At 38.9% G+C, this 27,693-nt stretch overlaps 1 protein-coding gene across 10 annotated transcripts; it reads right to left on the bottom strand.

Moving 5' to 3' along the window:
- Positions 1-1,128: 1,128 nt before the first annotated feature.
- Positions 1,129-27,693, bottom strand: FBXO38 (F-box protein 38). Of its 10 annotated transcripts, none has more exons than XM_065690470.1 (23): positions 25,151-25,316; positions 23,297-23,363; positions 22,507-22,648; positions 21,517-21,650; positions 20,275-20,438; positions 19,719-19,884; positions 19,252-19,389; positions 18,850-18,987; positions 18,342-18,435; positions 17,793-17,923; positions 17,315-17,485; positions 16,928-17,070; positions 15,825-16,047; positions 15,044-15,163; positions 13,763-13,942; positions 11,236-11,955; positions 8,076-8,176; positions 7,040-7,142; positions 5,820-5,986; positions 4,107-4,252; positions 3,339-3,442; positions 2,972-3,085; positions 1,129-1,776 (listed from the first exon to the last, which is right to left on the bottom strand). In XM_065690470.1, exons 3-23 carry the CDS (start codon positions 22,632-22,634, stop codon positions 1,598-1,600), a joined length of 3,564 nt encoding a protein of 1,187 aa, XP_065546542.1. In that variant the 5' UTR covers positions 22,635-22,648; positions 23,297-23,363; positions 25,151-25,316; the 3' UTR covers positions 1,129-1,597. The 10 variants fall into 10 exon arrangements, with proteins under 10 accessions (XP_065546542.1, XP_065546544.1, XP_065546545.1 ...); XM_065690472.1 differs by lacking the exon at positions 25,151-25,316 and adding an exon at positions 24,721-24,898; XM_065690473.1 differs by lacking the exon at positions 25,151-25,316 and adding an exon at positions 24,380-24,555.

Here is a 27,693-nt window from a genome sequence, read left to right as displayed (position 1 = left end):
CACCCCACCTCCAGTTAGAGAGAGCACAGGCAAGAGATACGCTAGTGTAGCAAATATCTTGCTGCTTCCATTAAGTATGATTCTTTTCCTTTAATATATTTCCATTTCCACATTACCTCAGAGATTTTCTACAGAAGGACCTAGGCGGTATTGAACAGTTTTGCCTCTTCAATTCAACAGAGAGAAGCATCATAGAAATCCCCAGTAGTCATATTTATACCAAAGTTCAAAACCTAAAATCCGTAACAACTATGTGTAAAATCATATCGTGGTATAAACTAATCTGCTCTGTGGGTTTCATCACAGTAAGTTAGCAAACTGTCACTTGTTAGGCTGCTAACGCAGCAACTTTAAGAAAACATGAATGCTGCCACAGCTGATGGTAGGGCACGTGAGAAGGTCCATTTCTGCAGGCACAGCTGTTGTATGCACACAGTGTTTTACAGCATGGCAAATTTGCCTTTAAGAGCTCTCCCACCCTCACATGGCACATTACTAATAGCACACAAGCCACCCAGTTTAATACTAACTATATGTGCATTTTTATACCTGTATACTGGACTTGCAGCAAATTCTGGTCATATACAGAAACCATCCACAGATGCTCTGGGAACCAGAGGCATTTCCTATACACAATAAAAACAAGTAGTCAGGGGCAAAAAGCAGCAGCTATTTACTGACTGTATGGGAAAAATCTGCATTCATGAGTGTGCATGAATCAGCTCAAAAGTTCACTGGTTTTGAGTCAGATGGCTCCTGTACTGACACAGCTATAACTAAGCAATAACATGTTCCTTTTCCTGCCTATCTTAAGGGAAAGCAGGGCTTTCAGCCAGTTAGTGTGTGCAGATTTATGTTAAAGAGAGTGGAAGCAACAATTATCAACTTATTTTTCACATTACAGCATCAAATACATTATCAAAACAAAACCTAACGGCACAAAATGCTCTAGGAACATATCTTCTGTTCCCAAGGTACTAAAAGCTTTTTCTTTCCCCAAAAATGTTTTTAATGAGCTCTAGAAATTACCACAGATCAACTTCACTCTTTTTTTTCTGGTTTTGGCTTTCTTTGCAACAGCTGTAGAGTAATTCTTTCCCTTTGAAAAATGCACACCAGACACAAAGATTATGCTCAACAGGTTTACTCAGACTGAACTCTTAAATGCTCAAGAAAAAGGCACAGATTAAAAGAGACTCTGATGATTCTTTTGAACACAGCAAATGGGATTGTGTTTGTAAGAAAACAAAAAATACTCTTATGAATTGTATGGGCTGAAAAATTCAAATATTCTTCCCTGTTTCTAATTATTGGCCTTCATTAAAATGAAATTTAAATTAAATTGTATAAACATATGAAATAAAGTCTTGGTATTAGGAAGTTTTTCTTTTGTTTTCTCTATGTACAAATCTTAGTATACAATTTTTACTTTTCATTATACATTTACTACATACTCTTTTCCAAACTGTGTGAGAGCAACTGCAAAATATGTGTTTCATGAAAATGCTTTGCATTTGGAAGGAATCCACCTGCTTTCTTGGCCAGCAGAGCCAATCAGAATTTTGAGAGATGATGACAGGGTAAGGACAGTATCCACTCAAATGTAATCATCCTCTACTGGTTCACCATTGACATCACAGTAATGGATGAAGATGGCCACCACACGCTGGAATACACCTTTTTTCATCTGGCGCAGCTCTGAGATCTCTTCTCCTATTGTTTCCATGCAGATGTCTGCAGACAGCTGCCCTTTCCTTCGGGGCGCATAAATTGTAGCTGTGGAAGGCACATAAGAACAAGAACTAGAATCTTTCCTGTAACAAAATTTATAAGCGAGTCTGTTTTGCATTAAATGAGGTGAGTCTTAGAAAACAAAGCAAAGAGAAAAATCTTCCATTGAGCAACTCCACTTAAGGAATATTATTCAAGCAGAAAGAATTCTGCATTCCCCTTATTTAAACTTTTTGATAGCTCCAATACTGATCTAATATACACAAAGTCCATATGTCTGCGAGTGAAGGAAACCCCAACAGGTAACAAAGCCTTCCCCCCTCAAATAGGTCTGATGTACTTTCATGTTTTCAGTGATCACTTCAATGTTTTATAAACAAGAGAAATTAAGATAAAGCAAGAGTCTTTTTTTTCTTTATGGCTTTAGCATCATATTTAATCTATTTATTCTTTTAAATCAAACACAGATATATTTATTATAGCACAGACTACATACTGAGTCTATGAATCAGTTTCAAGTAAGTCTATGTTTCAGATAAGTTTCAAATTAAGTCTATGAATGAGTTCCAAATTAAATAAAAACAAGACAAAGAAACAAAAAACACAAACAAAAGATCAGAGAAACGTATAGCCAAAAAAGACTTCTTCCTCATTCTCTTGAGCTTCATTCCCTTGAGCTGGAGCTAAAAACAGGAGCCAAAACTATGTCAATTAAAAATGCCTCAAATGAAGGAGTTTCCAAGATTTTCCTAATTAAAATAGTGGAAGAACATATTTTTCCCTGCTACCAAGCAAGGTTCTTCATTGAGTCTTAGGAACTGCCCACTATAATATAATAAGACAAGCTCCAAAATAGAAAGAGGTGTATCTATCCTAAACCCACATAATTTCTGTTTCCAGAGTTCCTTCCTCATTTCTCACAAGTTTCTGAATCTCAGTTCTCTTTGCTGGACTCTCTTCAGCCCATCGTAACAACCTTTCCCAAAGCAAAGCCAGAGGCTGTAGTCCAGCTAACCTTTCATGCCAGAAAAGTCCACAGAACATGAATTCCTGCGACCACATCACATTAGCCTTGTTTGTTTTAGATGCATGCATTCTTCTGGATTTGACAAACCCATCACATTTTTAGGCTAAGCACTAGATAGTTCATATGAATTAGAAAACTGAAAAACAAAGGAATGCATTAGGACCAAGCAACAACTTAAAGTTCTTTGAACACATCCAAAAAAAGATTACTCACTTCTCTCATCATCCTCAAAGTCATATCTAGCATAGCTGTTTGGCTCTGCTGTTCTCAGTGATCTTAACCATGGGAAGTCAGTAATCATGGAGTAAGGGGCACCATCCACAATGCCTAGAAGACAGGATGAGGATATGAAGAGGACAATGTCACTCCTGCAGCATCAGTGCTCTTCATAAAGTAAACTTCACTGATTTTCATAAATTGGTGACTGTAATGCAGAAAAAGCACCTCCTCACTTCAATTCCCCAAAGGTCCTCCACTTTCCTCATAATAGTTATTATTTATGTCTCTTCTAACTTGATGCAAAGTCACTTATCTTAGCAAGAAACTGATCATCAGCTTCCAGGTCTCTATAAACACTCACCTTCTAGAGTGTAAATATCTCGTCCCCAAGGGTACTTAGTGTATTTCTTCAGGTCTTCATCAGTTCGTGTAGCTTCAGGGAAGAACTCATATTTAATAAGCTCTCTGGAGAGGAAGAAGAGATTACAGCCAGCAGTGATAGGAAATGTGAAGGCAGAAGGGAAAGAAACCAAATGAGAAATCCTGTTACACAACCTTTCCTTTAACGAGCCTGAATCTACAAAAACACTCCTCTAAGACCCTTACACAAACTCAGTATGCAATCCCTTCGCTTTTGAGAGTAAGCATAGAGAGTATGTAAGGTTTAGATGAGAATTAAGCTACCTTTTAAGCATATCTTTCTATCTGTAAGGAACAATCCAACACAGCCACAACTAAACAATCATCTTCCCCAGAAACGAACCTTCCTTCTTGGAGTAAATCAGTTCTTCTCTTTTTTTTAATAAAAGAAACTTGTTTTCATGTTTGAAGATAACCCCTCAGCCATCCTGACTAGTTCAATGTTTAACTGCATCACTGCTGGATTGAACCAAATCAGAGAATTCGACAGTATTTTTGTATGGTTAGGTTTATTTAAGATGTACCTAATACAAAACACGGACTGACATTGAAATTCTACATTGCACCATCTAGAATTCAACAACAAACTGGGTTTTTATTTGGCTAACAAAATACAGCCAAGTCTACAGCTGGACTGAAGCTGAAGCTGCTGAATCTGATTCAGCACTGAGTGCCTCTTTTGTGAAGTTACTGAAGGGCAAGTACTCACTGGTTGATATTTGCTATTGTGTCCATCCAACTCCGAATGCGCACCTTATTGCGAACATTAGGTGGGTTACTGAATTCATGAATTATGCAGATGTGGTATGGGTAAGGGCCACTAAATATCTTTTGCTCCAGAGTCAGCGTGTCAACCTGTGAAGGGCAGCAAACAGACTTGTAACCAAGAGAAATAAAAAGATGTGATTTTAAAGTCAAGAGCAGACATCAAACCCCCCAAATTCTGAGGGAACATGTCCAATGAAAAGGAATTTTAACAGCACACACAGCTAAATACATGACTAAGCAGAGTAAAACTTTCTGAGAGCAGCTTTGCCAATGAATGATGGGAAATGTCTATTTTCTGATGCATTTCACAACTCCAGTATGTAAGTAAACTTTTATAAAATTACATAATTTTTGTTCCAGTCCCCAACACAAGAGGGACGTGGACCTGCTCAAGTGAGTCCAGAGGACATCACAGAGATGCTCCAAGGGCTGGAGCACCTCTGCTCTGGAGACAGGCTGAGAGAGCTAGGCTGGCTCAGCTGCAGAAGAGAAGGCTCCGGGGAGATTTTAGAGCAGCTCCAGTGCCTAAATGCGCCAACAAAAAGGCTAGAGAGGGGCTTCTGACAAGGACCTGTATGGACAGGACAAGGGAGGATGGCCTTAAGCTGACTGAGGGGAGATTTTGATTAGACATTAGGAATTTCTTTTCTGTGAGGGTGGTGAGGCTGCCTAGAGAAGCTGTAGCTACCCCATCCCTAGAAGTGTTCAAGTCCAGGTTGGACAGAGCTTTGAGAAACCTGGTCTAGTGGAAGGCGTCCCTGCCTGTGGCAGGGGGTTGGAACCAGATGAGCCTTCAGGTCCCTTCCAACCTAAACCAGTCTAGGATTCTGTAATAATGGTCTAAACTACATTCACTTTCTTAGAATTTGTCTCTGGCATTTCTAAGGGCTAAAGCAAGAGGTTTAGTTTCAAAGAAAAGCTGATTTTATATCAAATCATCCCTCCCTCACTGGTCAGGCAAACCAAGCCAGAAAAATAATTCCTCTGCATGAGGGAAGCAGCATCAGAGTACAATACAGAATGCTCTGGCTGAAGTGATAAAGTAAAAAAAATCCCAGCATTCCAGATCTTAAGTTAAACCCTCTTAATTACTTGTCAAATGACCTCAACAACTCACTAGGCGTCAGTGTTTACATCTCCTACACAGTCTGACGGTGGAAAGGGTGGCTCCCAGTAACACAACTGTCTTTGCAATACTGTTTAGCATCAGAAGAGGATGCAGCTTGCAGCAAAGCAGTATTCAAAACAGTAACTGCTGTTACTAAATCTAACAGGACATAGTTAAAGATTCCAAATGCCTATATCATGCTTCTGCTTATAAATACCTTCAAGCTGACTTAGCACATCTAGGTTCTTATTACTTTCAGTTATTCAGTTTGGAATGAATTCAGTGCAATTTTTTACAGGATCTTCTAATGCAAATGAATATTGGAAAGAGTAGCATTAAGTCTTAACATTCAGTATCATCCAGGCACTGCATTCTGCAATAAAAGCCTTGATAGGCTAAAGTTTTAATAAACAAGTTTCTCAAATTTCTGTTATTGTAACATCTCCATTTCGTGGGTTATTGAAAAACACATGAAGCCAAGAGTGGTAAAAGAATACAGGCAGAACTTCAGGTCTGTTCACGATTAAATGAAAGCTGGCTGTGTACCTGCTGCATTGGACGAAGATAAATGATCCGGTTTCTTTCTGGTGGCATCCTGAGAATCTGATCTAGTACCTGATCCATGTTTAACTTCTTGCACTGGGCATAGTCAAACCGATTGACAACTGGTGCATTTTCTACTTTTAAGTGTTTCAATACGCGGCACCGGGTAGCTATAAATCGACAAACAAAATTATTAAAAGAAATGAACCTTAGGAGCCAACTGGTTTGAAGACAAACAAGTAATGTAACTAACAGTTATTGAAGTAGTTTGGCTAGCTGGCAACTTAAGGATATTGAAGAAACAGATTAGCTGTCCATTTCTTCCACATTATGATTAAACTTTTTATTTGTGAACTTGTAAAAGTCCTTTTAGAAGGCCGTGTCGAATTAAATCTAACAATGACCTTTTTCAGACTTTAGTTCAATTCACAAAGGCCCCTGAAATGGTCTGTGGACTGCCACAATTGAAAACCACAGACTTCAAAATCAGACCAAATAGTATTGTGAAGCCACAGAATGGAAAATCAAGCTATTTCCTTTCTATCACTGCTGCTCATGTAACAAAAGCTCAATTCAAAATTAATGTGTGCTCTGAGAAATACTTTATTCTCAGAAGTTTCTGAGAAGTGTGTTTTTTATTCTGGAATAAAGAAAGAATTTCTTCATTCCCTATGTAGAGATACCTCACTTCAGAAGAAAAAGTATTATTTAATGTAGATGTTGCAGAAAACAATACATGATCCAATGCTGCAATACAGGACTAGTCACACACACACCCTGGCATGTGAATCTAGTACAGCCTAAGTGCCATAACTGAAAACAGGTTTTTATCACGTCAAGGAGGAAAATATCATCATGTCAGCTAAAAAAAAAAAAATAAATAAATCTACAGAAGTAGGAAGAAATGAGATTAAAGACAAGGTATCGAGTTCATTTAATCAACTTCCAATTATTGTATTATCACTCTTCAATAAACATCCCATCCTCCTGTCACATAAATTCATTTGTTGATTTTCAGATGTTAATCTTTAATAAACTTGTTACAACTTACAGGGAAAGAGGCAGCCAAACTGAGAAGCAGTAATATTTGGCATTATAAGCATCAGTCTGACACATAGCAAAGCAACTGATGAATATAAAATAAGCAGTGGACTGACTTCAATTCTTACAGAAACTTCTAATAATGCCAAATGGAGGAGAGATGCATGATATTAATTACATACCATGTATGAACATCATTTTAGGGCAGTCTTTCAGTACCAAATCTGTTATGCCACAATTGGTCAAGGTGATTCCAACAAGGTTTTTGGATTTCAAAGTCAGAACCTGGTGAAAAAGAATAAAATAATAATAAAAAATATCTATGACAGGATGAAAAAAAAAGGAAAACTAAGATACTGCCAGCTACAGAAGGGTATTAACGGGATTCTAATCAAACACAAGAACACCCAACCCACAAACCACCCCACAAAACTGTTCTCTCAAAATCACATATTTGATGAAAAAGCACATATCCCAAAATATCTTTTATTCTAACTACAAAAGCTGTAATGCATCCTAGTAACCAGAAAAGCATTCTGGGGCACATTCACAAAAGCTATCTTGTAGCAGTGAGGTTAAGTTCTTCACTGGACAGAGACAAGAACATAAACACAGGCAGGTTCCTCTACAGCGGAGCTCAGAAGAGAAGTAAAATTTGATGTTCAGAGTTACCCTCTCAAGCAATCTCATGCTCTGCCAGAATATAAGCCTTGGGTATACAGTAAAGCCAGACCTTGCAATTTCTCTTTCCATGACTAATCTTCAGTCCAGAAGAGTTAACTCATGTTACTTATATAATAAGAGAACCTCCAGTCTGCAGAGCAACAACTGAGTTGCTATGTCCAGAGGTAATTACATATCCTGCGGTTCCTTTAACAGCAGTAGCCTGTGCTGTCATTTCAAAAACAAATGCCAGAGAATACATTTTTTCCCCCTGCTCATCAAGAACACTGCAGGAAGGCAGGACTTCTTGCAGCACTATAGCCAGGAGCATCTGACCAAACTTCAAGTTTAAACTTGTACTTTGCTCTTCTTGGGCCAGTCTAAGTATTGCTGCACCTCAGACAAATTTCCTGTATGTGGTTAAGACGAAAGAGAGCAGCAACATCATTTATAACTCATCTGGCTCTATACAGAAGATAAGGTTGCATAATCACATCATTGTTCATTGGCATCCCCAGCTAATAAACCTGTAGCAAGTAAAGAAAAAGACCTTACTTGAACATGATCATCTTCAATAACTGGGTCACTTGTACTTGTGGACTTGTCAGCTGTCCTTTTCCGCTTTGTGGTTTGCCGCGGCTTTGTCTTAGCCACCTCTGGGAACAGAAAAGCAGAAAAATCTTTCCTTTGTATACATTTCAGGACAACAACAGAGGCATTCCACAGCTGAAAATGTCCAATAACGAAATCTGCTTCTTACATAAGGAGCCAAAATACCTGAGTATGCAAAATAACTCTTCCTTGCACAAAAACACACTTTCACGTTTGTTGCTCTGAATCATTCATACTAAATAATTTGGGCACAGGGGGTGGGCTCTTCACAGATGAAAACACAGGAATGCTGAACTTGTAAGCTCAACATCACAGACGGATGTGGAGTCAAGAAAAGATGAACTGTTAGGTTATACTTGTCTCTCTTCAGCAAAGACAATATCCTTGATAAATACGAGAACTGAAATACCTTTAAATTACATTTTAAAGTAATGTTCTAAATATTAGAAATAATCTCGAACTACTTAAAAGCCTGCTCTTTATGACCATCAGTAAGTTCTTCCCAATTTTGCAAAGGATGCCCAGGTATAAAATTCTTTGATGATCCCGAACTGCTTCTTACTCCATTTCATGCACCAATGACATCAAGTTCCACCTTGATTTAAAAGATGAAGCTTTGAAAAAGCAATTATGACAGACGACCAACCTTACTTCCTATAGAGAAAAAAAATGCCCTAGCATTAATTTTCTGTGATTAACATCACAAGAATACATTCTTGATTTTACTAAACCAAGAACATATTTTACTAAAATTAAACTTCTTTTGACTTTTTTGTTAAAATATATGACATGTTCAAAAATCCACAATCAAGATATAAGTGCAAAATATTAGAAACTATATATGAACTACTCCATGCTATACTACCATTAACATTTAAAAAAATACCTCTTTTCCTAAGATCATCATCAAATTCCACCAATACATGCAAACTATTAATTAACATGTGGCATTCACTGAGCCCATGAGCTCCAGAATTCAGGCTATTGCTTTAGGGAATCCACAGGTTAAAAGATATAATACTGAAGTATTATATACTTGTGGCACCCATGAACCATCCCCAGGGATTTTTTTTGACAGTTCCTAGAGTATCTACACATAGTGAAATACTTCCTTAACTTTCCAATTTTGTGTGGAATTGCTCAAGGTGCAGCCTAAGGCAAAGAAATCTTCAAAGAAAGGTTTACCATAATACACTTTTTATAATGTGAAAAGCTTGCTTCCCTACAAAATGCAAACTAAATCAAGCTAAAAAACCCACATTTTTTACAAAAGTGGCTCACATTTTTACTAAAGTAATAATCAAAATGACACACTTCAGTCATCTTTCAGTCAGTCTGGGGTGATGATGCTTTTAAAATTTCACTCTTTTAATATTTGACTTATTCCACTGTTTAATATGAGTAAATAATTTAAGAATCAAAAAAAAAAAAATAGGGCTATCAAACATAGGTTTGTTACAGGAGCCGAAAAGCACAATGCCATTTATGCTAGAATAACACAAAGCACTTATTCAAGGCACATTTTTAGACAATTTATGCAAAAAACATTTCCAACTCTGTAACAAAGTGTTTTCAGGTTATACTGTAATGAGTTTATATACTGTGCTAGTGAAGAAAAGCACTGTAACAGCCACGTAGAAGAAGCCTCACTGCCCTACGTATTAAACACAGTTTTAAAAGATAAAAATGACAAATCAAGTCTCATATTCTGCCTCAAGCATCAGCTAGTATCTGATGCTTTGAAGAGGAAAGTAAGTGCGTAAGACATACACATAATTGTATGGAGCTGGGAAAACAGTTGACTTGTATAGCCTAAATATAGAAAATACTGACAAATTTTTCTCCACGAGCAGAACAGATCTTTTTCCTGACTAATAACTGAAACATGAAAACAGAGTACTTTCAGAAAGATACCCTAATTTAATACTTAGATCTGACTGACTTCACTTCATGTTTTGGCAATGGATGATGATAGAAAGGAAATATTCTTTTGATTTTTGTATGCTAATTACTAGTCAAAAATGGAGCAAGGTAGAAAACAGACATTTTAACAGCAGGATCATTTCCTCAATCTGAGATGCATCTTGCTACAGAACAATATTCTAGGTGATTTAGATTTCACTAACACCTGGAAATATTAAGATAAACTGGAATAATACTAGGACATACTGGGTTTGAATCATTCCATCTTAACAGAGATATGAACTTCCATCAATCTTTTTTTACCTCCAATGCACACAGTTCTCCAGCTAGCACATTTCACTTTTCTGTTTCATTTTACTTGCCAGATATTTTCAGCAAAAAATCCTGGATATAAGAGGAAATTATAAAGTGGGCTACGCCAGACTAAGATGATTATTTTGGAAAGTATGTGTGGAAGAAACAGCAAGTTCTTCTCTCACATCTATTCTTTTCTCCCAACATTTCCGGGTTCATTTCAGCCCTTCAGGATTTTGGTTTTATTTCCTTGTTTTCTTTGGTTTACATGATGTGAAGCATAAACCTATTTAATAAAAGGACAATCTTCAACAAGTTTGATCACAATGCCTTATACACTTGGAAGTAGAAGCCAATGTGCAGCTGCACAAGCTTAGCTCAATTATAATTATGGCCTTCTTCAATGGTTGATAAAGTATCAGCTATAAACTTTTGCCTTTTTGCTAACATCTGAGCATACCTGCTGTCTTCTTCCTTTAAAAGGGAGAATTTTAATGGGGGAGACAGTCTTACATTTCAATGAATAACAGCCTTCACAGGAAGAGAGAAGCTGTCAAAAGAAGTTGCATTTGGTTTCCAAACGAGCAAATCAAACACTGTTTAGCATATATGGATAACACACACACAGATACTTGCATGGGGAAAAAAAGTCACTGGCACTGTGTTATTTTACAGAGATCTGTTACTTTACCTAGCTATGGCAGCGGTCAGTCTTTTCTGTTCCATCAACATTCTGACCCTTTGACAAACCACTTACTTTAAAACTATTAATGAATAAACTTCATGTTAAACTTCAGTACTATCTGTGGCTGATGCAGCTGTTCAATACTGTCTTATGCCAGCACAGCAGTTTACACAGACATTAATACATACATATAGGTCATACCTGACTCCGACACCAGAGGGACATGGGACAGCCTGCTTCTAGCTCTTGTTAGTGGCCTGCGAGGGTACTCTTCTTTATACTCCATCTCACAGCTCCTTTGCTGTGAGCCTGTGCTCTCCCCCTCAGCAGCAGTCTTACATGCACTCCCACTAGTCCTCTCATCACTTGCCTCTCCCAGAGGCCTACAGTTCGGCAGAGTCCTAAGTGCAAAATCTGATCCAGTGCTGTTTTGTCCATTCCTGCAAATTCCACTTGTGGATGGGCATTCCCCATCGCAACACCTTCTAGTCCTCTGTTGTGCATCCCGTGGCTTGTAGCAGGTACACCTGGAACAAACATAGTTCTCCTCAGTCTCTCTGTCGCTGGAATCTTCACTTTTACAGGGTGAGCAGGCACACTGCCTGGATTCATCTCCAGCTGCTGGACTGGTGTCAGCAGAGTGGCTATTAGCTGTCTGTGCAGAGTCAGGGCTAGGAGAAACAGCACTGCAGGAGCTGGATGCTCCCATTGATCCTGTGGCATTACTGCAAACTGGGTAAGAATCTTTGTTTTTGTTCCTTTCAGGCATGTCACTTGCTGCTTTCATGTCTGCTTTAATCTGCTCACTTGTTACTTGACAACCTTTTTCACAGCTGCTTTCCTCAGTATGTAACTGCTTTGTCTGGCCCACTTGGCTGGCACTACATCTCTTCCGCAGTGGTGTCTTGCCTTTACCACTCACTGTAAGAGTTAAGCAAGAGAGAGCAATGAGACAACCTAAACCACAGCTGAAATAAATGCTGAATGCTACTCTGTGATACACTACTTAAAACAGAAGGCAGCTTAAAGGCCAATGACAAATCCTATCACACCATGCTGCTATCTATTCACATGTTATGGGAACTAATAGTATCCCTACACAGTTGCTGGATATCTGTAGTATCTTTTAGCTATTTTTGCAGTCATATGCTAGGGTGTTTGTCAGTAAATGAGATACATGTTTGCCAGAGTGACTATTTTCACAAAGCAGCTAACTGGTTAAAAAGGCCAAAGCACAAAAATATGAAGAACATGCTGCTTATAGGCTTCCATTTTCTTAAATATGAGGACTAAATCTGAGGAATTAAACATAGACAGGCCTAAAGTTTATGCTTTCAATAACAATCCTTAGCTCCCCCTCCTGGGTATGGAAAGTGGTGCCAATAGGTAACAGTAAGTCTCAGTTTACAGATGAATAAAAAACCCATAGTGATGAATAGCGTACAAACACAACTGGAACTTCATGTCTGCCGTCTTAATCCTCTCAGCTAATTACACTAAACCACGCCTGAAAAAGACTTTATTGGCACAACAAATATTTATGCAAATCGTCTCCAATCACAGGTTATTTCAACCCTCAAACCAGAACTGACATCTATGCTATAAGCACAGCACTCTACAGATTTCAAGGTGAAAACTACCAGCCTTGTTGAAATGCACTAATATGACAGGGGGACTGATGTGTAGGGAGACTGCTAGTTACAATAGGAAGATACTTGATACATTACAGCTTTGATATATCCTAGGCTTTCCAAAACTTAAGCCAGATCAGTACATTTCTCAGTCCTACACAATGCAGGATATTTATGTTAACTGCTTAGCTAATTAAATATTCATTAAAGCTTAATAGTATATGTACTTCATCTGTCAACTACTTATAGATCACAATTCAGCCTCCTCCTATCTTGCATATGTACAAAACCACTTCATTTAGAATGCAAACTACAAGAAATAGCATGTCATTTCTGTTGCTGGAAAGGGCGTATGTCATATGGCACTGGACCCAGGACTCAGACTTAATGTCACAGATGTGCAGCTTATAGCAAACACCCAAAAGACAGGAAATGTCTTTTTCTGTATCTCTGTATTGTTGCCATACACTACCATGAAGTCCCAGGCCTCTGAATCTGAATGAGTCATAATAATACATATATTACTATTACTATTAGCAATATATACACACACTGTAATAGTCAGGGCTGTTCAGAAGTGAAGGCTACAGTACTGAACATCAGCTTGAGAATTCTAACTAATCCTCAAAGCTTCCATCAAAGCAAAGTTGATCTTTAAGTCTCCCCTTCAGAACACTCCCCCAGGGCTACCATGGACCAAAAGTCAGCTTGCAACTCTCAAGCATTTGCCCCAGTGGTCACATTTTGTTTCAACAGCAGTGCTTTGACAGATGAATCAGACAACATAGTTGCAAATTTGGCTTCACAGATGGGATAAATTCTGTGCACTTGGAAATCCGAAAGAGAAGCTGCAGGTTACTGCATGCAAATCACTGCACCACCACCATTTTTGTGTTTCTGTATAGCAAGTATGTGATTGGAGCTGAGCTGTGTCCTTACACCTTCGCTCTAGATTTGTAATAGGAAGAAAAGAGTAGGAGGCAAACAAACAAGCATGCCTGTGACAAAGTTAGGAAAAAAAAAAAAAGAAGATGGAAAAATAGAAGCTTAAGAATAAATATTGCTTAACAGTGCCCAGGAACCCATCTGTTCCACACCTGAAGTTTCTCTAGTTTCTACTGGATCTCTGCTTTTCTCTTCTCCATCGGAGTAATTCTGTGCAATGTTGTTAGAGATGCAAGCTCTTGAAGTCCCTACGTTTTCTTCCTCATCCTCACTGTCTGAATCATGGACTGTAATAGGTGCTGCTTTTACAACAGGCTGAATGCCACTTGGTCCTGAAAACAGCAGAAAAATGCCAACAGTTCATGTAAAAATAAGCCAAGCTGGATAAAGGGCTGAAGAACTTTTCAGAAGTGTTTGAAAAAATGACAAAAGATTGATTCAATCTAGCCACCCATTCTGTAGCTCCCTCATTAAAATCCAAAGATAAGAGCAAAACACTGCATTTCAGCATTAAAGTGTTCTAGTTTAGAAGAGTGTCACAATGTAAGACAAACTAGTGGTTTTCTGTAATGTTTCTCTGCTTGAACAGTTTAAAGGCTCTTCCACAATAGCATGAGTAACAGTACAACCGCATGTTACAAGCAGTCCCTGAAACCTCCACCACAAAGGCAGAAATGTTGGTCAGAACATCTGCAATTATTCTTCTAAATCCCACGACGACCAGTGGGAAGAAAACGCATGAAGTATCAAAGCTTCTGTATAAATGTGCTTTTTTAGTTACCTCTCTTGGCTACTAACCAAGTGCATTAGCCCATCACTATGATGTATCTGTCTGTGAATAACACGAGAAATGAACATGAAGTTAAATAACCTTTTCAGGAGTTACTGTGAAAAAGTGAACAGATCCAGCATATGCATGTGTCACTTCATGTTGTTGGCTAATTACTAGAAAATTACATTGTCCAGCAAATAGTGACTATAAAAGGAATCAAGACTTCCTTATGTCATTAATGTGTGTTACTAATGCAAATTAATTAATACTGGAACAAGTTGTTTTGGCTTGGAGGGAAGGAAAAAAAAGGCAAAAAAGACTCCACATGCTGCAGTGAAATAAGTCAGGCCATTAACACCAACACAGGAACATGATGAGCTCATTCAGCCCTTCCGAGTTTTCTATTATACTGGGCACAAAAATAACACTTTGAAGATCAAGATATTTTACTCCATATGTAAAAGAAAACTGGAGAATGTAAAACAGGCTTTAGAACAGAGGAGATTTCTTCACAGCAGTAAGCTGTGTTAGCAGCATTACTGCAAACACACCATACAACCCAGCTGAAGAAAACCATCCAAAACCAGACTTATGCTGAAAAGTTTAACCCTTCTCAAGAAGAGGATTCCAAAAGGTAGTTTTACTCCAAACTCAGAGTTACCTGCTTGCTCTTCATCAATCTCCATAGGAACAACAGCCTGACTGTGAATTGGGAGCTCACTCGGGCCCGGCCCAGCAGCCATCCCTTCTTCCTGTGCCACCTCCTCCATCTCATTCAGTGCTGAAAAGATTAAAGTGAGGTCAAGAAGAGGAAACAGAAGGAACAGAGCTCATAAGCATAGAAGGAATTCAACCAGTACCCACAGAGAGTCACAGAATCAAGAAGTAAGAAACAGCTGCCTTGATTCCTTCAGTGACTCTCTAGGTTGCACAGCCTCTCATAGATTTGTTTTGTACCTCTCCAGCCAAGGCCCCATCCTAACTTTTGGGGTTTACTTTTCCCCAAATTTTCCACTCCTCATCAGAAGTCTTGTTCTACTGCAGTAAGCTGCATAACCTGGGTAACTTCTGACTTTGCTGGGGAAACTTAAAAACATACCATCTGACACTGTGATGTACTCCCAGCTCTGACCAGAGGAGCCTAGAAAACACTCACACTCCCACAGATGAGTATCACATTGAAACTCTACATTGCTAACATTTGCACTGACACATATCATTGAACTGCAATGTGTCCATAACAACTATTAGATACAGTACAAAGACAGCTTTTAAGTCACAGGTATCAGATGTGCAGACAGCCCTCAGAAAAAGGTTAGTTACATACCAGGAACTGAAAATGCCACAAGCTTCCAATGTATATTTGTCTTCTCTAGGACCCTACATAAGTGGCAATGCAAATAAAATCACTTCCTAAAAAGGATCCAGAGATCAGAAATTACCCTCAGCTGCAATCTGCTGCTCCTCCACTTGACCATCTTGTCGCAGCTCATTCTCCTCATTCTGATCATTTGGGTGTTGGTGATTGTTGTGGTGGATGTTTGGATTATTGTTATTCTGGTGGTTGTTGTTGTTGTCATTGTCATTGTTAGAGTTCTGATTGCTGACAAGGGCAGATGAGACACCAATTCCTGTGCCTGCACTTAGGCCCACACGAGCACAACCCTGAAAGCAAACAGCAACTATTAAGACTTGAAAACACAGACACAATATCTCAACAAGATATCCTAATGCCCATAGAAAAAGCATTCTGCCATTAGTATCCAGGACAGCAGAATAATATGCATGTGAAGAACAGGGAAACTGTCCCTAATACTTCCGTATGCTCTACATTGCAGAGGTCTATTTTAAGTTGGGCAACCCAGAAAACTTACACTATGTTAAGCTCCTAATGAAAGGGAACTCCACAAAGCATATAATCTTACTTTACTAAATGGTATTTCATTTGCTATAAAATCATATTACATCAATACAAATAGCAGACTACATAGTCTTCCCAGAACACAGTAGCCTCGAGACAGAATTAATGATCAAAGAAAGCAGGTTTTTATGTGGGCAGTTTTCATTACGTTACAACAGCTGATACAGAGATTTGTGTTACACTGTGGGAGAGGGGACAACACGAAGAAATAAAATTCCTAAGCCCTGGAAGGGACTCCAAAAGAACAGCGCCTCAAATTCACCACTACAAAAATCTTCAAAACCCCTTGCCATTGTAAATAAATCCCAAAGTGTGAAAAAAAATCATAAAAAAAGCAGCAGCAAAATGAAGTAGCAGCAGAGACCTCAACAGAAATACAGAATCAATGCCAGTCTTATTTCCTGGTCACATATTCATTCAAGATCATACCTTGCCACTGCTCCCGTCTGTACAAGCAGCATCATTCTCCCTAACATATCATGACAACAGCAACTGCAAACCAAAGTAATTTATTTACCAAGCTATTTAATTAATGACAATTTTTAACAGAATGCATAACAACTGGAGCTCACCATATTTCCAATGAGCTGGCAACAATAAAAGCAAAACCATTCCCTGACTCACCTTAGGAGGTTCACGGAACATCTGGTCCAGAGAAATAAATTCTAAGCTTGGCAATAACTCAATGAACTGACTAAAAGAATCTAGCTTTATTGCATGGCATCGCACCAGGGTGAGGTCAACTAGTCGGGTCCACCTTGAATGATCTGCAGAAAAGAAGAAATGCATTTCCTGAAGGATTCCTATCTCAGTTTTCACTATACCCTTTTTAGGGTAGACATCTTTTGTATCTCCATTCTGAATGTCACCAGCATCATTATGGTTCCAAACCAAGCATCATCTACTGCACTTACTAAGACACAGAACATGCAGTACTATGAGCAGAATAATCCTGTTTAAGTGTCACAGCAATTCATATAATATCTCCAAAATTTTAAAAGTGTGCAGTACCTGTGATCCAATTATTTGGGTTATGTAGATGTGGGCAGTTGTAAATGACCAGATATTTGATGCAAGAAAAAACTTCATTTACAGCCTTCATACCAATATCTGTAATAATCCCCGGATTTTCAACCACATCTGCCAAGCCATACTTCACTAAGTCTCCATTGGTCATTTTACCTATGGAAAAGATAGTAGCACAGCAGTGAATTTCAGAAACTTGCCTTTTATAGCATGATCTTCTAACTCCCTATTTAGTCCGATTTTGCAAAATGGATCAGGTTATTACTTCAGTTCAATAAAGCTGAGCCTTTCCCCACTTAATTTCAGGAAGAAAAACATATTCTGAAGCTGTAGGAGATCAGCAGACAAAATATGGATACTTTAATGTTCTTTTTAATCACTCATAGAAAATGACTGAAAACACATCCACTTATTTAATCCTTATATTTGTCAAGTAATATATATACATAAAAATATTACATACACTGTAGTAAAAACTCATCTACATATCCTAGATGAAGAGTTTCAAACTGTGGAAATTCCAGTTCAGCCATCTTCAAAGCAGAAAAAACACCGTCTTTGGTCAAGGAAGGCTGGATCCGTACTTCATGCAACCTGAATGCAATTAAGAATTGCTCCTATTAAAAGGCATGCCAAAACACAATTACCATAGAAACCACTGAAGTAGACGCCCTCTCATAATAAAATGAAAACATTCTTTCAATGATGGCAGGATTAAGAGGAGATTTGTTTTATCTTTATGGCATTATTTGTCAGCTACAGAGCAATATTGTGAGAATAGCAGCATTGCGCTTTTCAGGTATCAATCTAAGGCAGCAGATTATGACACAAAGAAATTCTGAAACAGACATAACTCCAGTTATTTTAACCAAGGATATGCTATGTAAAGTTTAAATGTGTATTCTTTTAATTTTTGAAGGTGGTTCTGCTGTTTCATGCTCTTGAACTTCATCACTAAGATACTTATTTTAAAAAAGAAGAAGGGGGAAAAGAAAGATCTAATGGCCCATACCTTCGTGCAGCAGTTATGATGAGGTAGCCAAGATCCACTTCAAGTGCATTCTTGCAAGCTCCCAGAACTATAGTGTGCAAATTCCTAAAACCACCTGACAATGAAAACAACCCAAAACATTCTTTCACTTCAGTCACAGATCAAACCTTAAGCCTTATACATTTCCACCACTGTTATCTTAACAAGTGAATTAACATAATGCATCTTTTTTAGGAAAGCAATAGAAACACCTATGCATCCAACTCCCTTCCCATCCTGCTAGTTTAATTCACCAACACATGCAGCTGGAAGCTCATAAATCAAGAGTTAACTGCAGTTAAAAGACCAAAATGATACTCAATACAGAGATATATTTAGCACCATAACCATAGTTCCAAATTTGATACTTTTAAAATAATGATCAAGAAATGATATGTTACAGACAAAAAAGCTAAGCTTCACATGCCTCCAGTATCTGCTAATATTTTTATTCATTTGTTTGAAGCATGAGGGATAGGAAGTTTCATACCTGATCTCCAGCTATCTTCTACCACGTGCTGGATAAGTCCTCCAAGAAATGGAACACGAACCAGCTCTAAATGCTCCAAATTTCGAGCAGATGCCAGGCCTGTCACTAGAGGAACATACTTCAAAGAATTTGTGGGTCCTACACAGAACAAACCAATGTATCATATTAGAGAATTAAAAAATGTCCACATACATCCATCTAGGTCAGGAGGTCAACAGAACTACACAGCACCAAATAACGTACAGGAAAGGCACACGTTTCTATCCAACACCATGAACATAACTGACTGTTTTCAGAATCTTGCATTCTAGTATTTCCATTTACAGTTGGGTCCTACACACTTTAACAGAATTAGATCTCCTACATGTTAAAACATCCCCTCCATGTGTGAATCCCTCTTACCAGCACAGTTCCTCATGACAAAAGCACGTAAGCTGATACAAAGGAAATCTTTAAAAGGCTGTGGTTTGGTTAGCCTCACCCACTTCAAATAAAGGTGCCTCAGCATTGGGATACAAGGAATCTCAGGGACATTCACCCCTACAAATAAACATAAACAAAACAAACAATTTAAACAAGCTTTAAACTAGGAACTCCAGGATCAATTTCTTTGGATTTACATTATGGCTTTTACAAGGAAGCCTGTGGCTTATGAGAAAAGCTGTAAACATTTGAAACACCTCAGTCTGTCAACACAGCTTTTCTAAATTTTGACCTGTGGATCTGTTATCACGTATATAGCAACTAATACTTTTAAAATGCCATGTGCCAAATTCCCTGTCTTAAAAAAGAATTACAATCTGGCAGAGTTTCAAAGCCACTAAATCCCCCTGTGTTGAAGCCAACTACTTCACCATTACCACACTCACCTACTAAGTGCAAAGTCTGAATTTTAGCTCCTATAGGAATTTTCAGCTTGTTCTCAGGAGGAATTGGAAAAGCACCATTACGATTACGAAACTTCCCTAAAATGTGAACTTGTGGCATGTATGTCCAAATAGCTTCCACCAGCTCTAAATGAGAGGTCTCAACACCCTGGATAAAAGGAAGCAAAGCAAATGCTCTAACACCAGTTCAAGAAAATAACATCCTCTTCCCCATGTAAACTTCTAAATAACACACCATACCTAATGCAGTGTGTTATTTCACTTTGCATTTGCAGCAAGTCTTGTCTTTTTAAAAGCAGAGGAATCAGTTTTATTTCTGCACTTAAGAGCACCTGTGATTCCCACTGGTACAACTGAAAATAGTACTCATTTGCAAATATGGTCACAATTAATTGCTACTCTGCACAGCCTGATCTGAATATAAAGCCCAGGTTTGAACACAGAGCCCTGTAAGCAATGAGTCCCTGCCACACTTCTGCTGTTAACATGCCTCACCTCAACTGCTGAAGGAGGTTCTCTCTCAAGTCTAACCACTCACCAGCAGATTTGGACAGGCCTGCAAAGCCTCTAAAACTCCAGGAATGCTGAAAGCTTCATGGCCACGGACTCTGCGTCTTTCAAGATACCTGGGATGAAGACCATAAAGTTGTTCAATGTCTGGCATCTTCCTCAGCAGCGTTAGGAAACTGGAATCAGTGAAACCTAAGATGACAACAACAGATTTGGCATTTGTGTGACAGCAGACACCTAGCTGTAAAGGGAAAGCCAAATACACTGCTCTCTTTACATGGTAGTATAAATTCTACAATGGTGAAAGATACTCTTCTGCCTGGAGCTTTGCAGGCTTGCTATATGTTTCCTTCATTGGAGTTACATGGCTGCAGGGTTAACTATACTTTCTCCCTTCTCAGATGAAGCACCTCTGCAGATTGTCAGGCTTTTGTCTCTGTTGTCTTTCCTGGTATGCCATTTATCAGCTACATGGCTCAAAAATGCCCAGCTGGATCATCTGTGAGCAGTTCATCATTATTCACCACAGCTCACAGTTCTCAAAGAAACAGCACCATTTCTTAAAGCAAAGCATTTCATTCTACCATAAAACAACACAAACAGGATTTTAAACTAGTAAGTTACCTTATTTACAGCTATCTTAGGTCTAACCACCTACCTGATATCGGCCTTAATAAATCCAACTGTGCAGGTCTGCTGACTCTTAGAATTCACTCATTTCACCTCTCTCCCCCAATGAATCCCCAAAGTGTAAATTAAATCCAACAGAAATCCTAATACTCACATAGTTGACCTAGGTTGCCAAATTTATCTATTGATTTGAAGTTGGCTTGAGGTATCACATCAAAATTTATTTATTCTTACATTGTTAAGTGTTGGCGGATAAGTTGCTTTCTCATTCCATTGTATTTTTTCCTGCCTGCATGCAAACAGCCTCTTCTTGGATTAACCCTTGGATAAACTCCCTTACAATAATCAAACATTCACAGATTGTATTTACAGATTGCTAAAGAAAATCCTTATTTCTGCTACAGCAATATCCAATACATATATACACACAAACACACACACACGCTCAGATGAGTTTTCTAAACCACGTACTCAAGGAGGCCACTCAAATCCCATAAAAGTCAAAAGGAATTAAACAGCTAAGTCCTTTTACTGCTCTTGAAAATTTACCCTGCAGACATCATTATAAATGGCAGCACAGCACAGGCAGTTTTGATCAATACCATTTTAACGCTGTATCCTGAGTGAGTGTATTACTCACCAGTGGGCATGTATTCCCACCAACGGCCCGCACACAGATCCACAACCTTCACTACTCGCAGATAAAGAGTAACTGCTTCCTTCAGCTTACGGGACAGGCATTCCATGCACATGATATCCTGCAAGGGAAGGTACCTTTGGGAGAGGAAAAAACACCCCTCTGATTTATCAAAGATGGATCCTTTTCAATTTTTTTTACAAACTAAAAGAACATCCCAAGCATGACTACACAAATTCATCTATTTCTAATGTAATAATATTAATTCAGACAGAACTGTCAGACTGAACTTTAATAAAGCATGAAATTTTGCTTAGCAGAATTTCAATTTTTGACATTTAATATAAGTATTTGAGGTACAAGTATAATATTAAAATGGAGAGATGCTTTAGTTTTCTACTAAATACCGGTGACCAAACCATTTGCCACAAGAGTTTCTACATGCTTTAATTAAAGGTACTTTAATTTTCTAGTACATACTAGCATGCTCAATTTGCAAACATTTAGAGCTACTGTTTTTAAAGAACCTGTCTGTATGGCATTGTTTTGAATATAATAAGATGAGTGAACACTTTGGAGGACTGTGCTATAGGGAAGACTATATGTTCATTCAAATTCCCTTCTGCACAGTATAAAGCAGATGAAACAATTTCAAATCTTGCACCTCAACTGTGTACTACCTGAGATACATTTCTGCACTGAAATGGATATTTAAGCACTTGTTACCACACACTGGTGAACAGAGTTAAAGAATTTATTTCTTCTTTGTTCTATCATTCATAAAAATTAATTTTCTAAGCATCCAAATTAATTCTGGGACTGAAATAAACATTTATCTTCCATTTTTATCCAGTTTTTATCCACCAGTTCACTCATGGTACATCTGAACTTTCTGACTACTATGTGACACAAGCATCAATACAGGTAAGAACGGTAAAAAGTAGAAAACAATATAATAATAAACAATAAATTGACATCTGACAAGCCACTCACCTAAAGATGTGACAAAGCACTTCATGAGAAAGTTGGTTCATGTAATCTTTTGGCTCATCAGCTTTGGTAGACTCAGAGACTTCCCTGTTCACTGAGCATGGTTTCACATTTTTCCGCCGGGGACCCATATTTGCAATGGTTTCTGATGAAAGGAAATATTCACAATGTTACGTAAATTCAGTGCAACTCAAAGAGAAAAGGACAGAAAGTAAGAGGAGGAAACATCAGTTAAGTTCTGTTTGCTGAAAAAAACCCAACAAAACAGCAAAATGTGCCAATAGACAAGACCCAGGACAGATAAATTAAATAACAAAAAGAAAAATTCTTCCAGCAAGTTAGTTTTCCTAGCACATGAGGTCTCAAACATAAGCTGACAATGATTAGATAAACTAGGGAGTCCTTCTAAGCTAAGGGAAATTGACAAAGAGGAAAACCACTACAGGTTTAATCAAAGATCAATTCTTTAATGTGAATAAAATGTCTTCAGAGACACCATCCTGTGATCAAGACAAATCACAGAAAAGCCATGCAGAGACTACAGAGGTTACCAAGCAAATACCAACAAGACATTCTAGTGAAAAAAAAGCTCAAAGTTTCTGTTTGGCTGAAAAATACATAATTTTCCTTTCATAAAAAATGGGCTTCCACCAACCATTCAAAAAAAAATAAAAATAAAAAATTCCCTATTAAAGATGCTCAAACCAGCTCTTCTTAGAGGTCCAAATACCAAATAAAATACTCAGGTTGCTTAGTTAAACATCAAAGCCCCAGAAAAACTGAAAGACCTTGCCTCAGCAACAATGTGCAGGATATCCTCTCCTCTTTACTGAATTAATGTGCTCATGTCTATGTTGTTCCTGCAGCACACAATAGGCAAAGAAAGACTGAAATAACAATCGTATGTTTCATATAAAAACATATGAATCAATTATAAGAAGTAAGGAAGAAGTAACTCAATAAATACAAACTTAATACTAACACTAAAATAACTAAGTTAACACCTCATGCGCATGAACAGCAAGAGAAATGGCTTCACTGCTGCTTTTTAGCTAAGGAATGCTTTCTAGTAAGTCAGGTAAAGCATCATTAATGCAGTAAACCTGTTTAGCAGGTTGAATACTAAAATTCAGTGGAGAAACAACTTTAAAAAAAGACCAATTTTGGAAAACTTAACAGAGATGCTTCTGTTATGGTATTCACTGTGATGTAAGAATATCACAGTGTTTGCTTCACATTACATGAAAGTGGCAACCGAGAAGAAAAACAAAGTACCTTGTGAAAATGAAAAAGAAAACATATAGAATTTCTATGCTGGCATAAAATTTGAAATATTGGTAGCCTCACTGTGATCTAATTATTGAAAAACATGTGCTTTCACACATTTGCATACGCATTTTAAATTAACAACTGTATGTTGTCATAATTAATTTTATTTTTAAACTGTGATATTAAAAACCTAAATTAGCATCCTCTGCCCATGAATAGCATGAAACATGTCTCTGCTCCTCTGAATAGGCTATCTCCAGCCAAAGCTAAAGACACTGAGCTTTTTGCCCATACACACACTACCCTTCCTACTGGTACATACTGGAAGGGGTCACTACGCTCATAATACTGCATTGTAATGTTGTTCAACCTCAACAGAGCCAAAAATTGACTTCAAGCTACTCATGAGACTGGATTCTGATGAAAACCAGCATTACACAGAGTCACAGTGAATGTCACCTGACTTAATTTGAACAGAGAGCAGGATACCACGTAAAAAATTCTAGATTGGTACAGACACATAATGGAGGACAATACAGCAGCATCTAAAGGACAGCATTAAAACAACTGTGATGGAAGGTAAGAGAAAGAAAGATATTAGACTAACCAGCATACAGAGAAAAAGACTGAAAGAATCCTGTAAGACTTCAATGTAACACGCACAATCTGTCCCTTGAGTTTGGACTGTAGCTTAGTTTGTCTCCTGCCACGAAGTAATAGTGAAAAAGAATGACCTAGTCTCTTATGAGGCAGTAGTTTCTAGAAAACAGATGTTCCTTTTGACATTATTTTCAGCTAACGTCTGCAGCTTTACCATCTCATTCTACATTAGGAAGCTGACCCCATTAAAAACCAGCAACAGTAACGAAAAAAAACCAAAACCCAACATAAAACCCCCACCCTTCAGGTACTTTATAAAGCTGACAAAACAGAGTTTTCCTTTCTCACACTCAATGCGCAAGTCCATGTATGAAACAGCTCAATGGTAAGTAACTACTACACCGACTTTAAAAGGGTTAAAACCTCCCGGGGAGACCCGCAGAAAGGGCCGCTTTAGAGCAAAACGCGGAGAAAACAGCTAGGGACGGCCTGGCAGGCGCCAATTTAAGGGGTGTTTCCTTACAACCTAGAGGAGCAAAAACAACAACAAAAAGAACAAGTTTATTTTTGCTGGATAAGCGATATAAAAGCAGGTTTCCCCACAGCCGCCTTCGCTGCAGCAGCCCAAACGGCGCCGTTCCCTCAGCGGGGAGGGCGGGGGTGAACCACGGGCGGCAGCCACCCCTAACGCGGTGTCTCAGGGCTCCCCTTCTCCCGGCAGCAGCGGGAAGGATAGCAGCTTCCCTCAGGACCTGTCACACCGGAGAACGGCCCCCACCTGCCCCAGGCCGGGCCGCCCCAAGGCCGCCGTGCTGGACACACAGCCCCAGCTGGTGAACGGAGACAGCGGCGCCGCTCCGCCGTACCGGGCCCACCCAGGGCCAGCGGATAAAGGGCGGCAGCCCCCGGCTCACGGGGAGCCGTCAGCCAGCCCCGCCGCCAGCCCGCGGCTCCTTACCTGTGCCCAGCGCCGCCCTGTTATTGTGGCCGCAGGGGCAGGGTTAACCCCGGCAGCCGCTTCCTGCGCATCCACTTCCGCCAGTGCCTCCGCGCTTCCGGTTCCACTTCCGGCGCCGGGCGCGTTGAGGGCAGAGAGGGGCGGGGCTTTGCTCCCGACATATCGAGTGTGGCGTCGCCCTGAGGGCCGCCATGCGGGTGGTGGCTGCAGCCCAGCCGGTGGCAGGGTGGAGGGCTCCCGGTCAGGCCCCCGAGAGCACCAAGTGCCAGCTGAGGTACAGGGCCATAAATTGGGTATTTTGAAAGGAACTGAAGGAACCCTGAGAGATTGGTGAAGAGTTCTGGAACAACAACAGCAACCCTACCTGTGTGGCGCCTGTGAGGTGCGGTGGATTAAAACATTTGGACCCTGAAGTCACTTTGCACAGACAGGGAGAGAAGTGTAACTTATTAAAATTATACCCTAATGCACAGTTCTGTATGAACTGACAGGTGGCAGTGATACATTATCTGCAGAGGCTTTAGCCTGGCCCCAGGAGTCCTGCTAGTTGCCTTTGTCAAAGTGTATTTGCAGCTTTGTGGTTCTATGTTTAGGCCATCTTATATTCAGTGCATTTGGATGGATCCCAGCAGAACTCACAATTTACTAAACATCTTGGAGGCACATTTCATAATTTCATGTAAACACCAAGGAGTTGAGTAACAAAGCCCATTTATTACTGTGCAGACTATTAGTGGTTTACTGTGAAGGCCAACATACAGAGAGTCACAGTTAATGGTCTAACAATCACCCCAGAATAACCCACAACACTGCAGTGAAATATGAAGCAACAAAATCAGTTTTCAGATTGACTTTGCAGAATGAGTCACTGAGAAGTGGGAAAACCCACGTGCAGGATGCATTAAGACCATCTCTTTTGAGAGATCATATGGTAAATGCATGCAGTAGCATTCACATTTAGTCTGATGTTACCCCAGCTGTGAAATGGCTTCAGGAAATGCTCCTGTTTAGCTTTTCCTCTTACATGTTAGAGGTAATTCTCATTACTATAAAAATCAAATAACTGTTCTGTCCAAGTCTTGTTTCTCTTCATCCCTCATCTAACTTCTCACATCATCACTGCTACCTACAGCAAAGACAACAGGAACATATACTGGCTGATATCTTATACAAGCGTCTCACAGCCTGGCACGTTACATTCGTATAAGATAATTTGAGTACAGTGGAGAAAAAGCAGAAGGCAGCAGGAAAGAATGAACCAGTGACAGGAACACATGCAGAACAGAATTTAAGCTGTTTGCTAAAAGAGAGGAAATGCTGCCACTGGTGCTACTGCTGCACATAGAACAGTAATAGCTGTGCAAAGAGGGACAGACCCTCTTTCTGGCAGTCAACGCGGATTTTAAATGAGTCAATTGCAGCATCCAAAAAGTTTAGACCCCAAAATATGGGGAAAAGTAGGCAAGTGAGGCCTCCTCTGAAAAGAAAACAAGAAAAGGAGAACAGTAGTTCATCAATAGCAGGATTCAAGTCTAGTAATTATTGTTCCTGCCTTCCCCACAAAGGCAAGTGGCATGTATTGAGTGGCAATAAGAGGAGACTGCTAAAAAGACACAAGAGAGACAAAATTGAATTAAAAAATTTGGGCAGGGCACTTTGGTTTAACTGTTATTTAGAGTTATGTATAAACAGCCACAGTATATGAATGGTTTAGTGGTTACAAGATAAACAGCAGAAACCAAAACCACCATATTTTTTTCTTAAGAGAAACCCCATTACTTATCACATAGATCAGTTATACATGGGTCTTCAAAAGCAGCTTGCTGATTCTATTTCTTTTTCTCTCCACTGCTACTTATAAGAAAATTTAGAGTTTGAGTCACTTGAGTATATCTAAACTAAAACCCAAAGCAAAACAGTTAGAAACTTGAGATGCTGAACATCCATCAGTAAAAATACCGTTCTGGTCTTGGTCAAATTTGAAATGAAATAGTACACTGCATCACATATAGCATACTACTGAGAAGTTTACAAAGTTAAAAGGTTATTGTTTCTTAAACTAATATCAGAGCATTGCCTTTGCTTCCTTTTATGTAGGGTGTTGGGACATCTTATTTATGGCTGGGGGAAGCTATTTGAACATACACACTACAAGTTTATACTGTAGGGAGGTTTCATAATGTTATTTCTGTAACACAGGTATCATTGAATCAAAAATAAAGGACTTAGGCTTTAAAGAAAAAAAATCAAAACAAAAAATCAAAATCAAACAAAAATCAAAATCAAAACAAAACAAAAAAGTCAAAAGCCTACAACCCACAGCCTCTCAATACTCACCAGTCTCTCAAAGTGATGTTTCTAAG

This window comes from Lathamus discolor, chromosome 10 (genome assembly GCF_037157495.1).
Source record: "Lathamus discolor isolate bLatDis1 chromosome 10, bLatDis1.hap1, whole genome shotgun sequence".
Lineage (NCBI taxonomy): Eukaryota > Metazoa > Chordata > Aves > Psittaciformes > Psittacidae > Lathamus > Lathamus discolor.
This window is presented reverse-complemented; position numbering and strand designations above follow the sequence as displayed.

Excerpts from the sequence above, each read along its gene's own strand:
- FBXO38 (XM_065690475.1), bottom strand. The coding sequence starts at position 22,634 with ATGGGTCCCCGGCGGAAAAATGTGAAACCATGCTCAGTGAACAGGGAA. Across the intron at positions 19,390-19,718 it reads TCAGACTTTGCACTTAGTAG|GGGTGAATGTCCCTGAGATT; the intron begins GTGAGTGTGGTA and ends GTTTATTTGTAG. Across the intron at positions 11,956-13,762 it reads AGAAACTAGAGAAACTTCAG|TGAGTGGTAAAGGCAAGACA; the intron begins GTGTGGAACAGA and ends TAACTCTTACAG.